The sequence below is a fragment of the Coffea arabica genome, chromosome 2e (assembly GCF_036785885.1).
Source record: "Coffea arabica cultivar ET-39 chromosome 2e, Coffea Arabica ET-39 HiFi, whole genome shotgun sequence".
Lineage (NCBI taxonomy): Eukaryota > Viridiplantae > Streptophyta > Magnoliopsida > Gentianales > Rubiaceae > Coffea > Coffea arabica.
In genome coordinates this window covers 20,732,746-20,749,976 of record NC_092313.1, presented here as the reverse complement: position 1 = coordinate 20,749,976, position 17,231 = coordinate 20,732,746, and the positions used below count along the sequence as shown (strand labels likewise).

The window sequence follows — 17,231 nt, the reverse complement described above, 5'->3', positions numbered from 1 at the left end:
TTTTCTTTTTTGGGTCGAAGTTTTTGCGTTGGGCTGTTGGCCCGGATTTCCCTACTTAGCTGTGAGATCTGTTCTGAAGGTGAGGCCTCGGGGAAATCTGATGCTGGGCTTCTTACCCAGTATTACGTGTATTCTGTTATTATTCTGTCGTTTCTTTTTTTTTTTTTATTATTGTTATATAATTTTTACATTAATCTAAATTTGTTCTTAGAAATTTGAACTTGTTTGGACTGCTGTTTTTCTTCAAAAATTTTTTACGCTCTTCATCAATACATTTTTTAACAAACATTCTTTTATTTTCATATATTAAATCATTACAATACATTTTTTTAACAAAAATTTAGAAAAAAAAAAAGAAGCAATTCGAGCCGAACTTTAGATTTCACAGGATCCCTTAAATGGAGCGGAGCAGGTGGATTTAGAGGTAACACTACTACTAGTTTGTATAAACAAATGATAGGTGGGGTAAATTAAATATCATTAGACTTTTTTGCGTGCGTCGTCGGTTCGATCCCAACCACTGAATATAAAATTAAGAAGAATAACTACTTAAGAATGAATTAACTTATTCGTAAATCCTAGCTGGATCCTACGTATGTGCAGCTTTCAACGGTAGTTGAGATGATTTGTCGGATTGTTCTAAAAATGTGTCGGTTTTCATATTGGAAAGAAATAGAAGCTGACGATACAAGGCAAGTGGTAATTGCTTTTAGATAACTTATCAGCCAATTTGGAATGAAAATTTTAGATGGAGATTAACAAGAAGATTTAGCTGACCCTTTTTTACATGAAAATTGCTACTACAGATTAGAACAAAGTCAAACTCATCCTTCCTTCCCAAAAAAAAAAAGGAGTCAACCACAATCCACCATTAATTTAACCCCGTTTTAGTTTTGACCAGTGACAAAAAGACAAAAACAAAAACAAAAAAAAAAAACAAGAAAAACTAACAAGCATCGCTACCATCCATCCCCCATGACCTAATATCCTCCTCGTGCTATATGATGTGCTCTCCGCTTTACCTGTGGACGGCGTTTCTCAAGAATTTTTTTTTTTAAACAAAAAACACACACACACACACTCACTCACACGCGCAATAAATTTAAAAAATACAAATAATTTGTGAGGTCATTTCATTTCAACAAATGAATGGATGATGATCTCATCTTCGGCAGGGCATATGAGAAGAAGATGGATGGACATTTCAACCGTACAAGGAGCTCCATTGACATCATCTCTCGGCAGTACAAAATGATTTTTTTTAGAAGTTAGCATAAATATGATCTTCGCCAAGGACGCTTGACACCTACAAAACTCTTTATAAACCAAAATTTGCCATTCTTTCTATTCATAGTTCATACCCTGCGCAATCTGTCGTCAACACATTCAAGCCTGGAACCACCAACGCGGGCGGTACACAAGGAAGAAACTGCATTTCTGTGTCCCTCTTACCATCCATCTCAAATTCAGCAACTGACCAGACGCAATTCAATCAAAATGACTGCCAAAGGGAAGAAGATGTGGATGATTTCCACAGATGATTTTTGCAGCCAGTTGTGAAACCTTTAAAGAGCACAGGAATGAAAACAGCAAAGTACATGGGATACTCGGACAATCTGAGCCTGAAAACTCCCAGAGCCATTATAAACTAGTAAACGAATATGCCAAAGGCGTGTAACAACATCTCAGCTCCAAAACGCATGCAGATGGATAGTCCAGGTTCATTCAACCAGAAATAAGTGATTGTATCGATGAACTTTTTCTCACAACTCGTACTCGGCACAATCAACCAAGTCCACAACTTTCAGCACAGCAAGGCATCAATGAAGAAGAGCCATCCAGACCTTCAAAACATCCTCCGCTCCTAGGAATGCAACATATCCAAAGATACTGACATGAAAGAGAGATCTCACATTTAACATGATGACACCAAAGAGACAGATGAGCGGTACAAATGTGTTGCTTAGCTGACAACTTTTAAGCAGCCTCATTGCACTTGGAACCAACCATCATCAAGTTCAACAGCTGTTACCTGAAATCCTGTCTCACCGAGCAGTCGAATAAGATTATCTTCAGCCACCATGCACAAGAAGAAAATCCTCTCTTTAGAGCTGCTGCCTTTAGTAACTTAAAATCCAGTGACTTTGCATGCCTTCAGGTTTTTTGGAACAAGCTCAATCTATTAGCAAACTTTTTGGAAACAACTGCGATTGCAAATAGCAATCGACAAATTCTGCCTTGCTAACCTGGAAAGGTTCTTCATATGCACATATTGTGCATGGAAGCCAAACTCTCGCCACATGGAGTGCATTGAAAGAATCCCTTACGCCACTGAATAAACTTGACAGACCCTCAATACCACGTAAAAATATCACTTGGACTTCTTGAATAAGAGATTCCAAAAAGCGTACCACTAAGTTTGCCAAATTATAAATTTTCCAGAACCTACTAATCAGGGCTTCTACAACTTATGTGCAATATTTACATTGGTAAAAGCTGAACTTCCTAAAGATTGCGGAGGATATTAATTATGCCATTGCTTGGTCCAGTAAAAGGAAGGAGGCTTCAGCAAAACATGTTATAGAGAAATCTCAAAAAATGTCACTTAGAATCACTGCATGTCGAGCATCATCAGTAGCTGGTCATCCAAAGGCAACAAGCAGGTTTCAGCAAGTGAACCCAGTGGAAGTCATTGCAAGAATAGCACAGAACTTTTCTTTTCTTTTTTTTTTTTCATTTTTTGGTTACTGCTACTAAGCATGAAACCCAAGACATCTTGCGAACAGTTCGTCAATTAAGTTCACCAAAGTCCACAAGTATAGCATCCGCTGGAGCCTTCTTTGAAGCAACATTATCAGCCAACAGAAACTCCTTCCAAAGTAGAAGCAGAATTATCATTTTTATTGGATATAGAACACCTGCAATGGCCAACATGATCTCAAGATTAATAGAATATTGCCTTCAGCTAAATAATGTTATTATTGAGAACACAAGAAATACACATCTCATCATATTCTGTCCACCAACAAAGAAAAAACTATAAGGAGCCACGCAAGTCTTTAAAATTTTGAAAAAGGACAAGGGAACAAACATACATCGGTTTGTCATTCAATGCAAGCTGCATGATATTAGAATCTGAGGCCTTGAGACCTAATAGCATGTCCACTTTTAATGAAATAAATCCTAGAACCACATTCACCCCTAGCCTTCTACTCAGTAATTTCTTCCTTCTAGACATTTTTGGAGAGAAAGGAAGAAAGGGAAGGTGCACACATAAGGTGAAGCAGACTAAGAAAAGACGAAGCTGAGGAGAATGATGAGAGAGAGAGAGAGAGGGATGGAGGGAGGGAGGGAGTGGGGAGAGAAAGAGATTACAGATACAAAGTTATAAAGTTTAATTTCCTTGGATCCCCTGCATTCTATCCCAGCACTCTCTCTTTCACAAACACGTACACATGTTTCCCCCTCCAAGATGCTCCGTTCATGAGACAATTTTTCTCTCATCAAGTATGATCTCAATAAGATTAAAACCTAGGACAAAAGGGTTTATAATGCAAAAAGGATCTCCAGCATCAATAGTCTCTGATTATCTCTCCAAATGATTGAAGCAGTTTGGGAAAAAATTGCAGTATAACTCCCTATGCTTTTACCCCTCAGTTCTTCACCCCTTCCAGAACTATGCAGTGTTTCACAGGCAGTCACATAAGCTATGAAGTGACTTTACAAATGTTTTGTCACAAAGATCAGGAACATATACATTTGATAAAGTCAAAATTTTATATCATTTTCTTAGGTCTGGGTCTAACTTTCTTATTTCTTACAGCCTAAGGTCAGTCCTAGTGGAAGGAAAAGAAAATCAACTACAGCACAGTCATCAAAGCAGCATCCTGCTTTTTCATGATAGCTATGCTTGATTTATAAAGATTTCATGGCCCAGAACTGAAGACAAATTTTCTTGTTTCTCAGCCACTACAACAGGTTCAAGGCAGGTACGAACATCCCAATAAAAAGATTTTCCTTTGAATTTAGCTAATTGACCAAGCCTCAACTTCTGTGAACCAAAGGATATTTCTTACAGTCGACAACACATGAGAAACTCATAAAACACCAAGTCATAGCAATTCTCAGTGATATAGCAAAGAATAGTTCTTTCTGTTTCCTTCCCCCCACCCCCAGAAGAAAATAGAAAAAAAAAAAAAAAACCTCGAAACTCATCAAGTTACAGCACTCCTCAACCACAGACTTGGCAGACCCAAGACAAATCAGAAAGCCAAATTTAAAGGAGGTTGGAACATAAGAGGAAATTTAAAAAGCCTTCACTTTCCCATGTGACTGCAGATGTGAGAAAAAGCGTCTCTTTGAGACTCTATAACATATTATTACCTAGAAATTTTTCCTATATTGTAACCTTCTATAACATCTTTATTTCAGCTTTTTATGACATCAACTTCCTGAGATACTAGAGACAGAAGTAATCAAACCATGTATATCTTTCATGCAAGGGCCATCCCCAGGCCCATTAATAGAGTTCTTCAGTCTCGGCACGAGAGATTGCAGGCTTGCATATTGGAAAAGAACCTCTATTCTTGCAACTTAAGGATGTTCCCTACTTGGATAATACATATGTAATTCCTGAAACCACAAAAAAGTTGTCCGTGCCAACTGATGAGTCAATATTTCTAGGATATATTTTGTTCCATTCTTGGAGATTATCATTCACTCCAATCCTTTTTAGGTTCTTATATTTTTCCTTCTTAGAGAGGATTTATTCAGTTTCCTTTATGATTATATTGTATCCATTTTAGGTGGTTGTCCTAATCCTCCTTCAATGACATTTACTTTGTTACTTTTCTTACTTTTCAAAGTGTTCTCTTTTATTGTGATTATTCAATGAACATCTCCATAGCCAAGAGGCCAACTATAAGACTACAAACATCATCAAATCAGCGACACATCACAATATTATTTCTATGGGCCAAACTTTAATGCTTCTAGTATCTCTTGTTTTGTCTTCTTAAGGGGTTATGTTGTCAAGTCAGAGTCCAGCCTTTTAGATTTGAGCTGTTCAAAATACTAGAACTACTAAATATTTTCTTTAGGTATACCGTAAATTCCCTGGTCTCCACATAATCCGAATAATTATCTGCACTTATCACCTCTGAGTTTCCTAAGTTGATACCATCACTGAAGTGAAACCACAAATGGTGACTTTAACATACTGCAAGTCAGAAGGACAATATAAAAACAAACGGACTATATGGCTCACTAATTAGTGGATGCATGACTCGAGAAGAACTACTTCATAATCAGATTTGATAACGCAGCCAAAATGATGGAGGTAGTCCAACAAAGACTTGTTTGAATGGAGACTCCGCAAACTAATAATGACGACACTAACAATAGCAACATAGCCCACTATCTTGCTTCAAAGTGAAGCTTTGCAAGAATATTGAGAGTAAATATCCAATGAAAATCGGACATTTTCATGGAAAATGGCAAGAGATCAAATTCTATCAAATGGACATTTATGGTACTGGAAGGACTTAATTCAAAAAAAAAGATATCAAGATGGAGGGCAAAAGAGGTGATGTTGACGCTATGGTGACAAATCAGCTCATCTGGCACCTATTTTCTTTCCTATCGACATAGGCTTAAATTTTGTTCCATAAATATATTCATTTCTAGATTCTTAATGTTTTCTCTTTCCAGTTGAGTTTCTTAGCTGTCAAGAATTCAACTTTAGAGGAAAAGTGACATAATTGACTTAATCTTGCAGTAATTTGTCATTATTTATTCCACTTGCATGATTTGTTTGTTGTATAAGTTTATCGCTTAGGTTCTTAGCTGCCATATACATAGATTTAGGTATCTGTATCAGTAAGGACACGTGGTCCAAATATATCGTATTAGCATGTCTCCATAGTCCAAACATATAAAAAAAATCTCTTTTCTCTATACTCGAAGATTTGTGTGTAATTAAAACATTATCCCTCGAATATTTTAGGTTTTCTATGTGCAATTATTACTTGGAATAACATTCGGTATATTATCATGATTATATCGTGGACCACGAATATCTTAGTCAGCAATGTTCGAGAAGCATGCAACTAGGGCCGGTGCAAGTAGGTAGCTATAAATAACATCATCGAAACACTTGTAATAAGATGGATATCGGCAATGTTCACATTAAACATGATTGCTTCCACTATCATACAATGCTCAAGATCACCATATTTAGTCTGATGTACCCATAGGCATGAGGTATTCAGACGTACATTCTAAAGATGGATAAGGCAACTTAAAGAAGTCCAAGCTTAAGCATTGGATCTAAGGAAAGACCAAAGAACTTCATGAAAGCTCAAATACATATTGCATGGATGTGCTAAAGGCAATGCTTGCAAAATCGTACAACATGTGAGGCTACAGGTCGGACTGTTAACTAAACGCATAAAGAACTCTTTGACTATGTATGTGTGACAAGCAAAACAATAGGGAAAGGAGATAATTATTTTGCCGGCCTTACAGTCTCAGCAAGAAAAGAAAGTGGTTGTTTGTCCTCCCATTGGATGGCAGAGAGGACAAGAAAAAACCATGTTCAATACCTCTCTGAAATGCTTGAGAGTATGTCAATTCTCAAGATGTCTCCATGCAAATGCTACGTAACGCTTCATTTTCACTTCTTTCTATCACCAGAAAACCTCCCAAAAAAGATAACAGTCGTGCTCAATTTTTAAATCGTTTTCTTTTTACAAATATTCAAGATTTAAAGATACTTTCAATATCTTTGAACCTAAATAGAAGTCTTAAATCACCTCCCAGTACTTTGTTTCACAGACTCGCTGGAATCAGACAGAAAGCAATACAAGGTTTATTGAGGGAATGAAAAGAAAACCAAGGAAAACTTGATGTGACAAAGATAAATAGATTCTTTTAATCTTAAGCAAGCAAAACCTAAAATATCCCACATCATGCAAAAATCCAAGGGTTTATGAAGCTGGCATTCAACCAAAGTACATTACACTCGGATATGTTAATAGTACCAAGAAAAACATAAAGGAACATAAGTCTCATGATATTACTCTAAACAGCAAACCATCTCCATGTTGCATCACCTTGTTATAGAAGCAGCTTCCACATAGCTTTTTGTAAAACCTTTCATCTAGAATATATGCTCCATCTCTATTAGGCCATCCTGAAAATTCCAATAACAGCCTACAGAATAGACACAAAAAAGAATATAAAGCAACAAACCATAAAGACCAAGTACAATCAAGCAAAAATTAACTTTATTAAGACATCTGACCATTGAACAGCATCACTGAGGAACTGAGAAAAGCAAGCAGTTATTGTCCCAACGAAGTCTGATTTCACTTCCAACCTGAAGTCTCTTGCCTCTGACAATTTTGCCCCATTTGCCAATCAGATTGTAATAACTTCCTCTCCATTTGAGCTTCATCAAATATAGATCACCTGTGTCTTCATCCCGAGCATTAACACTTATCTGATGCTCATTCCTCAACTGCTCACGGGCCTGAGGCTGCCAGTAGAACAGAATATGATCTTCAACAGCCTTGCCAGGTAAAGTAAGAAATGGATGATTAGTATCCACATCAGACAACGTGAGCGCCTTCTTAATAGGCCAATTATCCTGGCCTGATGCCGTTGCAACATATCGCTGCTGAGGAACTGAGAAGTATAAGCATTCATTCAACCATCGCAAATTGATCTCTTTCCCAACACCCAGTCCCTTCTGTCGAATTATTGTTCCCCATTTGCCAATGAGGTTGTAGTAATTACCCCTCCACTTCAATTTCATCAAATAAATTTCACCAGTATCATAATCTCTGGCGTTCACATTTACCTGCTCTTCCCTTCTCAATACTTCTCGTTGTTCCTGTGACCAGTAATAAAGAATATGATCTTCAACCAATCGGCGAGGCAAAGGGAGAAAAGGATGATTGGTGTCCACATCAGACAGCGTTAACACCTTTTTAATAGGCCATTGGTCCTGCACTGGTGGTGCTGCGACCATCCGAATAGGTGGTACAGCGACAATCTGCTGTTGAGGGACCGAAAAGTACAAGCAGCCATTAGCCCACCTTATATAAATTTCTTGACCAACATCAAGTCCCTTTCCTCGAACAACTTTTCCCCATTTGCCAATCAGATTATAATAACTCCCACGCCACTTCAACTTCATCACATACATTTCACCAGTGTCATCATCTCTTGCATTGAAATCCACCTGGCCTACAGCTCTCAAATGATCCTGTTGCTGCTGTGTCATGTGCACAATAATGTGATTATCAACTTGCTGCCTGGACAGAGTTAGGAATGGATGAGTAATATCCACATCAGACAATGTAAGGGCTTTTTTGATAGGCCATTGTTCCTGAACTTGTGGGACAGAAACAGTATTATAGTATGCTGCCCTCTTCATTTCAACAACCTAAAATACAAAATCAATCACCAACATTTAGCACCTCAAGTGGAATAGTTCAGTTTGAGAAAAAAATTGATGACTGGTCCACTAAGTGGTGACTTCAACAGGAAAGCAAATTTGCAGTCGACCTCAAGTCTATAACATTCTCTTAGATAAGTTTTTTTAGGCTATTAATTGCATCAGGTACCTCTTTGAACTACAGTATAGAATGGGAAAAAAAAATCTTGGATACACAGTATCTGTTTGTAATATAACACCAAAAAAAATAAAAATAAAAAAAGGAAGCATCAGCTGAGGGGTAAGAACTTCCTTAAATTCAACAGACAGATGCTGGATGCAAACCTAATTTCATTCCTCTCTCAATAGAAACTACAGCCTAGAGTTATTTCGTTGAGGCAGATATTTTTGGGGTGCTGAGGCTAATTTTTGCAATTGATGGTAATGCAGGTAATTTCAGGCAAGGATAGTCGATGGGAGCTGATGCATTTTAGGGTAACAATAAATAGGGGATCACAAGGTAATCACTATGGCAAGTATAAACAAACAGCTTGAAATCATTTAGGGCAAACGACAAAAACCAGCTCCCACGAAAAAATACACTGAGGCATGGACCAAATCGATATCCATAACCACCTTAAAAGGCTACTCAATGAAGCACAGCTAAAACAGAAAGAACCATGCTAAAATCTGCAACAAGAAAACAATAGAACTGACATCCATAAGGGAAAGGGATATTCAACTCCAACAGAACTTAAGGCACAGACCAAATCTGAAAAATAAATTAGTAGCTTGGGCACACAGTATACTTTTCCTCTCCTCCATCAATAAGTTGTTTCAGATTTGGAGCTACATTATCCATGCATGCTTTGCAGCAATAAAACCCTAAAATCAAAAGAATTAGACGCGATAGGGAGGTAAAGAATCCTCCCAGTATGGACATAAAAAAACATCAAAATCCCTAGAAAGCCAAGTCAACCATACCGTATATGGAAAAATAATAATAAACAAGCTTCTCAATATCCATAGACTTTCATTTAAGAAGGGTTAGATCAACTGATCAAATATCCACAACAGAACCTCAATTATTTTCAGCTTTCTGAAATATGCCTTCCCACACATCAAAACCACATGCATCCAATTGAACCACGGCAAATACACACGAACACAGACATTCACATAATTTACAGCTCAAGCAAAAAAACCTAAAAAGTCAATTTATGTTCACTTCACAGCTCACACTTACCTGCCAAAGAAATCACCTCAGAAAGTCAATTGTGGATAAGAACCTGCGAAAAACAAAAAAGAAGAAATGAAAAAAGAGTGTAGACCAGCTTTAATCAAATGAAAACCCGTAATCAACATGCAAAAACAGAAACGCTTCCTATTCCACCTTGCTGCAAATGCAATGGAACAGAAATGTAGTCAATGAAAAAGCCGGAAACCCAAAAAAATAAAAGAGGTGAAATTTGCTCACTGATGAGAATGATGAAATGAAATCGAGCTAAGAAACCTAGATCTTAATTCAGGAAAGGGCAATAGGATTTAGAGGCAGTGGTTTGGGGAAATTTGGAGGAGGGTTTAGATTATATAGTTAATAGGGGCATAGGAAGAGAAGAAAGGTGCGGACGGTGCGGATGGGGTTAAAGAGAAGGAAGATAAGCAACACATTTTCTGAGAGAGGGAGATGAAGAAAAAGGGGAGAAGAAGCATGGGAAACCACCGAAGAGAAGAGGTTGGAAGAAAAAGAGAGAGCAAAGAAGGCAAGAAAGAAAGAAAGACTGGTTTTTTCCTTTCCTTTCTCTCAATTGTTTCTTTTTTTTTTTCCTTTTTTATTCGGCAGAGTGAAGTGCAGAAGAAAGAGGGTCCTGAGTCGATGAGGTCATGTAAATGTTTGTTTGTTTCTGCTCACCATCTCGGAGTGGGGGAGGGACTAATCCATTGATAACAAGAAAGATTGGGGTGGGGGTGGAAGTTAGGAGGTGTTTTTGTTTTGTGTGGCACGAAGGTTTGCAGTTGGGTTAGAGAAAGGGAGAGAAATGACTTGGGAGTTTTGGGTAGTAGCATGGGATGGGAGGGTTGCTTGGTGTGATGTTTAAGTGAAATTACACTTGTACCCCTATTACAATTTCTTTTCTTTTTTTTTTTGGTTTTTTAGGGGGGAAGGAGTGATGATTCAAGGTTTATTGTGATTTGGTCAACGTAAAATTAATCTCCAAAATTGCTATGAGCAAGAAAAATGGGATGAGGAACGTATCATATAAACCAATAATAATGAGCATTCATTAAAGCATGGTAAAGTAGTTGCCAAAATGTGATATTCATAAAACATGTTAGTAGTATGGATATATGTCGATTTCGGGAGAATTGTAGATTCCTCCTCTTACACCGGGGACGAGTTAAATTTTGTCATGTGGTGTTTTGGAAAGCAAATAAACAAATGTGTTGATAGATCAGCTACATTGAGAGGCAAAATGGAATTGCCAATTTGTTTGTTATTTTGGATTCTGTCCTCGTGAATTATCTTGTGTTTTTTCGAAACGAAGACTTGAGGAGAAATTGGTTTCTCCTAATTCCTTAACAGGTAGTTCAACCGATTTTGTAATTTAGTAGTTATCATCAGGTTCCGTGATCGATTCTCATATGCTACATCGTTGTTTATCCTTCAGACAAGGTTCTATACAATTTTAAGAAATTAATTTAGTCGAAAAGTTGGAATACCCTAAATGAAAAAAAAAAAAAAAAGCATCCTTAATAGGCTTTTACAATTTAAATAGCCAATTTACAACAAAAAGTATGTCAAGCTAATAATAGGCTTGTCCCTAGTTTTAAGTTTTAACAGACCAAATGGACCAACACAGGCGCCATATAGACCTGTCAATGGCTTATGTGAGATGGGTGCAGCTAGGAGTCAGTCAACAGGTAACGTCCAGCTTCCAACTTCTGTTTTCTTCTAACCCGAAAAAATATGTGTTGATTGCATGAAAAAGCAAAAGGCGCTAGAATATCTTTTTTTTTCCCATAAAGAGATTAGAAAATTCATTTGGAGTTCAAACAAACAAATGTCAATTTTAGTTTTCTAAACAATAAGGGCAACAACAGCTGCTCATTAGAGGGTTGAGTTGTCCCTCCAATTAACAAAATTGTTTGTGTTATTGTTCCCAAGGCTCATGCTAAAAACATATTAATTAATTAAGTGATCTTCTGACTTTCAAATCCTTTCCCTTTTTCCCTCTCTCTTTAAGATGGAGGACTCTAAACCAAACATGATGATGGTTGAAAGTACAAAATGAACATGATATTGCCATTCTTTAACAAATAATGTGCAAATTGCTCCATCAAGTGTGTTTTGCAGCAGACATGCTTATCCACGTTGCAAAAAAAAAAAAAATCAAACAAGCCAAAGGAAATTTGGAAGCAAAAGGTGAACATTACCAAAGAGCAAACCTGGAAGGGGCAAGAGGACTTCAAAATAATGGAACCATGCTGCTATCCAGGTAATTAGCCCAAAAGATTGGAATTTAAAATAGCGTTTGTTTGAACCTACAGGGCATACAAGTATTCTCATGCTATAGAATCACAAAAACGAAATTAGCAGTTCATTTCTACTCTTTAGGCCAGCCAAAATGCAGAACACACAGTCTGGACCGGACCCAGCTGATGAACTAAAAGAACGAAGAAGAGAAAAATGGCTTAAGCTGAAAGAGGGATTGGCTTTACAGCACTTCTTATTCGCTGGAATGCCATCCTCACACGTTCCTTGAGGCCTTCATTTTCACTTTCCACATCTCCACTTTGTTTATCAAGGTGTGCGATGTTGCCGTCAACACTTATCACCAGTTTCCCATTCTCCCCAAATTTCACATCTCCAAAAAGAGAAACAAGGAGTGCATGTACTATCTTTTCAGCTTTCCTTGCATCTTCTTCCTCACTTCCCACAGGTTCTGATTCCACTACCACCTTAGACATTTCCCTGTTGGCATTCAAAACCAGAGCTACAATTGAGTCTGACACCATATCGCTAATCGGATCAGCTGTCCAGTGCAGTGAGATATGATTCTCTGACTCCTGCTTCACCGTCACCTGACCATGAACTCGCAGAGTTGGAACTCCTGATTCCTCATCTGTCGAGGATTCCACACTCTCATATATCTGCTTAAGCCTATGCTTTATAACAGCAAATGCTCCAGAATACGGGACTGTGATCCTTTGTGTGACATTAGCTGTGGAAAGCTGGGAGAAAACACGCAGATCATCAGGTGCCATAATCTGGTATGTGAAGCCTTTCTTAACAAGCAAACCGCTCACTGTTTCACCAACTTCGGGGACCTTTTCAGCCAACTTTCCAATAGTTTTTGCCATTTTCTCAGAGGTGAAGTACATTTCAACAGACTGGCAGTTCTTAGGGGTTATGATTTTGGTATTTCTGTCAGCAAAGAGAGACACAAGCTTCTGTTTCAGCCTTCCCATCTCATTAGCTTCACCATGAACCAAAATTATGTTAGGAGGCATTAACTCTTTCAAAAACGTACTCGTCTGAGCATAGTCAGCATGAGCTGAGAAGGAAATGTAATGGACTTGCATATTTAGTGGGGCAGTCAAGCCATTTGTGAGGGTGACTTCTTTGGGTTCATTGATGATGGTCTTCGCCGGTGTTCCTTCAATAACATAACCAGGTATAACACAAGCGTTTTTCTTGTCAGAGCACCATCTATCAAAAAGCTGTCGTGATAACCCACTTTGAAGGCTACCTGGGCTTGCCATCACTACTGATGGACCGACATCATTAAAATTTTCAATGCTTTTCAATGGTGAAATGTGTTTAAATTCAAAAGGATTCGAATTTGCATACTGACTTCTAATCCTCTCATTCATGGAATTTATGTACGTCTGGTAGACTGCCATACACCTTTTTGCCAATGGAGAGGCATAATATATTGGGACATTCTCCAGCTCACGATGGTTTGACCAATACTCCTCCAAAATTAGTAAAAGCTCCTGGGCACGACCAAGAGCAAAAGCTGGGATCAGGACTCGACCACCTTGAGAAACAGTGGAGTGAATGGCATCAGTAAACCGTTTCTCTCGAATATGTCGTGGCTGATGAAGTTGAACTCCATATGTTGACTCAATAATGCATATATCTGGCGAGAACTGGGGAAGCTCCGCAGCACGAAGATGTCGATCTTCTTCTCGTGAATAATCTCCAGTGTAAAGAACACGAACGCCAGCAATATCGACCATAAACATAGCAGCACCAAGGACATGGCCTGCAGTGTAACACCAGAAGCGGATGCCATTGACTTCCAGAGTCTGATGGAAGTCAATAACCTGCAGAATGAGTGAAATAAGTATATACAACCCTCTATATGGATTAAGTTGGACAAGCCGTGAATTGGTCACAGTCATTTAAAATTCCCACCAGAATGGGTCTAAATAAAGTAAATGAAAATGCAAAACAAACTATAAACTCATTAGCTCTTATTCGCCATTCAATGGATAAAAGACTGCACAAATGCTTTGCCTTTTGTCAAAGATCAAATCTTAGAATAATGAAAAACAAGAAAGACAACAAATAGATAGTAAAGCAAATATATGTGCATTTTATTCTCTTATCCCTTCATTTTATTCAAAAGTTTGAAACAATGGAAAACTATATGTAATTCCCTTTTTTCCTCACAAGAAAAGGTAAGGGCAGAAGGCTCTCTAACCTCGGACCACATCAAACAAATACTACTATCCACATCTGCTCATTACATTCTTAGTTGAGAAAGAGTTTGATACTATTAATATCAGCAGGAATTCCCCCCCCCCAACCCCCCCCCCCCCCCCACACAACAACAAAAAAAGCTCTAGGCTGTTTATATTGCTCCTATTCATCCTTTTGTGCTTTCATTAATACTATTATGTACCTGTAATTGCTTCTCTCAATTGCTGTTGCATGTATAGACAGTTTGAATGCAAAAAAGTAAAAGATGAATGCAGAAAAAAAGACTGTTCCTCCACAAATAATAGATTGTTCTTCGTGCTAATTTTGCCTTTCCCTCAAAACAGGAAAACAAAATCTGCATACAGTTTTCAAATTCAAATTTACGAGCCACGGAAAAAGGCCACACAAGCAACCCAAACAGCATAGGATGATGTACACACCTCAATTCTTTCCATGGAGTTGTTAATGTCCTGCTCGGTAAACAACATATCTTCAACCGAGACCTTGCTCACTTTGACATAATCCGACAAAAGTAACTTGTAGATGGCTTTTGTCGCATGAGTCATAAAAACTCTCCCTTTGAATGTAGTCTGAAAGATAAAGAAAGTAGTGAGCTCATGCATGAAGAAACTTGTACAATCTAGTAGAGTCAATATCTAGGGAGCAAACCTTCTCCAAAAAGTATGGAAGGGAAGCAGCATGATCCAAATGAAAGCTGCAAATGAACTCATTTCAGTACAATTTAACAGGAAGTAGAGGAAAAAATATTTGTTTGGAGGGCCGAAGAGGGGATAGAGAAACAGAAAATCAGGGTTGAAAGGTCAGTATGTTGCCAAGTTTCAAAGATGAAGTTAAAATGCGCATAGTTTGGGATTAATGAGAAAAAGGGGAAACTGGGATGCACATAGGTAGGTCCTCCAAAAGCTTTAAAATTTCAAAAATTTTCTAAGAATAAAAAAGATGACAATTCTTCAGCTGGTCATAATGTTGATAACAACCATACCCAGCTAGAACCATATTACATGAAACACATTGTCGACCAGATAAATCCCCCATGTCATTACCATTTGATATCACGAAATAGTAGTAATATTAGTAGAAATAGACAAACGAGTTTGCAAAGAAGGAAAATGTGACACTTGAAAACAATCTCCAGGTTGAATTAGACTAATAAAGAAATCTAAACTCCAAGGAGCAAATGCAGAAACTCTATCATATGGGTATCCACTCCCAGTTGCTTGAGCATTCAACTCAAAGCCAAACAAACAGGAGAAGACAAGTCAACACAAAACAGGATGCCTTCTAAGTTAAACCTAAACCAATCAATTAGACACATTGCATATTTTCTCTTCCTCAACATTGACATTCGGTCTCAAATTGGTATTGCTCATCTATCCCTATAGTTAAAGCCCCATTAAGTCGTTTCACGATCTTCCCAACAAGAAATTGTGAAACAACTTTGTGCTGTCTTTGGAATTCTCGAATTGACAATTAAACCATCATGATATGATAACAACATATTACTTCCATTCACTATTGAACAAGTTAGTTCGATTTACATTCTTCCAAAACCAAACATTATAGACCTTCCGTTGCTAGTAGTAATTTTCAAGTTGGACAATGAAGCCACCATCACAAGTCATGAACTTATTGCGGCGGAGCAAAGTAAAAGAATAAGGGAGAAGACATACTGAGTAATGAGAAGAACATCAATAGTGGAAGGATCAATTTCATCAAAGTAGGGCAATGCGGCCATCCCTGAATAAGCCGGATGAATCCCACAATCAAACTGCCAAAAACAGCAAAATTTGAGAAAATTTATTCAAAAAAATTTAAAAAAAAAACATAATTCAAAACCCAGGTGCAAAAAACTGACAATTAAAAGGAAAATAGGTTGAGGACAATTCGGATGAGTTGAGCATCATACCAAGACTGTTTTTCCTTTGTAAGACATGTAAACGCAGGACCGACCCACTTCATTTCCAGCACCTAAAGGTGTGATTATCAGCTGATCCCCGTCTCTATTATTTGCTGTTGCAGCCTCACGTTTCTTTAACGAAGTCAGTGATTGCCCAGTCGAAGCCATTGTGTTTTGAGCTCCAAAAAGTTGGTGGAAAAGTTCAAATCAGAGCTGAGACTTCCTTAAAATCAGAAAAATTTTACCAAAGTTCATCACAACCAAACCCCACACCACATATTCAATAGCAATGTAACTGTAGACCGGAGAGAGAGAGAGAGGGATCTCTAAAACCCTAACTTTAAGAAGTTGCCCGCCTTAGCTGCAGTTCATACTTCATAGTAGGCTGGGGTGCACTTTTCCCTCTTTGGACCGGTCCGGTTTTAGTCTTGTTTTATGTTTTCCTTATTCCCTGCAATTTTCTCAAATAGATATAGGAGTAATACTTTTTGGTTGGACCGGTCCGGTTTTTAGTCTTGTGTATATTTTCCCTATTCCCTGCAATTTTCTCACAATAGATATAATACTTTTTTATAATCTGCACAACAGTCTAGGTGGAAACGAGTAAATAGTCGGGAAAAAGTGACAAAAACTGATAAACGACCACAGTGGGAGTCGAACCCACGACCTTCTGATCCGAAGTCAGACGCGCTAATCCACTGCGCTATGCGGTCCAGATGCTGTTGCTCTCCCTTCTCTTTATTTAAATATTCACTTCTCCAACTGCACCACACGCAATACGTTAAGAGAGCCCCAAAGAAGGTTCGTGGATAACGATTTTTTCATAAAGCAACTCTCAATAATCTTTTAGCACAAACACTTTGGGAATTTTAGGAAGAGATGCATTAAAGAGAAGAAAACATGGGTAGACCATAGAAGCATATGTCTGAACTTAGTGATTCGAAGCATTAGATGTAATCTTGCGACAAATACACTTATCTAGGAGAAAATGGACTTGCAGTTTATTATGTATGGTTTCGGATCCTGAATTTTGTAATTGTCAAAAACATTTTAATGGTTAATCTTTCCGATTGGAAGAATATACAATGCATTAGTGATGCCATCATAAACCATGTAATAAGGGTGCTGAGATCTGTTCGCTAATCTGACAATCTTTGCTTCTT

The 17,231-nt window shown here is 37.9% G+C and overlaps 2 protein-coding genes and 1 non-coding gene across 7 annotated transcripts; all 3 read right to left on the bottom strand.

Annotated features, from left to right (window-relative positions):
- Positions 1 to 1,101: 1,101 nt before the first annotated feature.
- On the bottom strand, positions 1,102 to 10,463 carry LOC113731890 (uncharacterized). Of its 5 annotated transcripts, none has more exons than XM_027257390.2 (5): positions 9,918 to 10,463; positions 9,687 to 9,729; positions 7,304 to 8,449; positions 7,113 to 7,192; positions 1,102 to 2,918 (listed from the first exon to the last, which is right to left on the bottom strand). In XM_027257390.2, exon 3 carries the CDS (start codon positions 8,438 to 8,440, stop codon positions 7,316 to 7,318), a length of 1,125 nt encoding a protein of 374 aa, XP_027113191.1. In that variant the 5' UTR covers positions 8,441 to 8,449; positions 9,687 to 9,729; positions 9,918 to 10,463; the 3' UTR covers positions 1,102 to 2,918; positions 7,113 to 7,192; positions 7,304 to 7,315. The 5 variants fall into 5 exon arrangements, with proteins under 5 accessions (XP_027113191.1, XP_027113190.1, XP_027113189.1 ...); XM_027257389.2 differs by having other exon boundaries at positions 7,113 to 7,212; positions 9,834 to 10,462; XM_027257388.2 differs by having other exon boundaries at positions 7,113 to 7,212; positions 9,918 to 10,462.
- Positions 10,464 to 11,941: 1,478 nt separating this feature from the next.
- LOC140036846 (cleavage and polyadenylation specificity factor subunit 3-I-like) lies at positions 11,942 to 16,523 on the bottom strand. Its single transcript, XM_072079806.1, has 5 exons — positions 16,078 to 16,523; positions 15,842 to 15,939; positions 14,820 to 14,865; positions 14,591 to 14,740; positions 11,942 to 13,771 (listed from the first exon to the last, which is right to left on the bottom strand). Exons 1-5 carry the CDS (start codon positions 16,234 to 16,236, stop codon positions 12,134 to 12,136), a joined length of 2,091 nt encoding a protein of 696 aa, XP_071935907.1. The 5' UTR covers positions 16,237 to 16,523; the 3' UTR covers positions 11,942 to 12,133.
- A 184-nt stretch (positions 16,524 to 16,707) lies between these two features.
- On the bottom strand, positions 16,708 to 16,781 carry TRNAR-UCG (transfer RNA arginine (anticodon UCG)). Its single transcript has one exon. It is a non-coding gene; the product is annotated as a tRNA-Arg (tRNA).
- Positions 16,782 to 17,231: the final 450 nt, after the last annotated feature.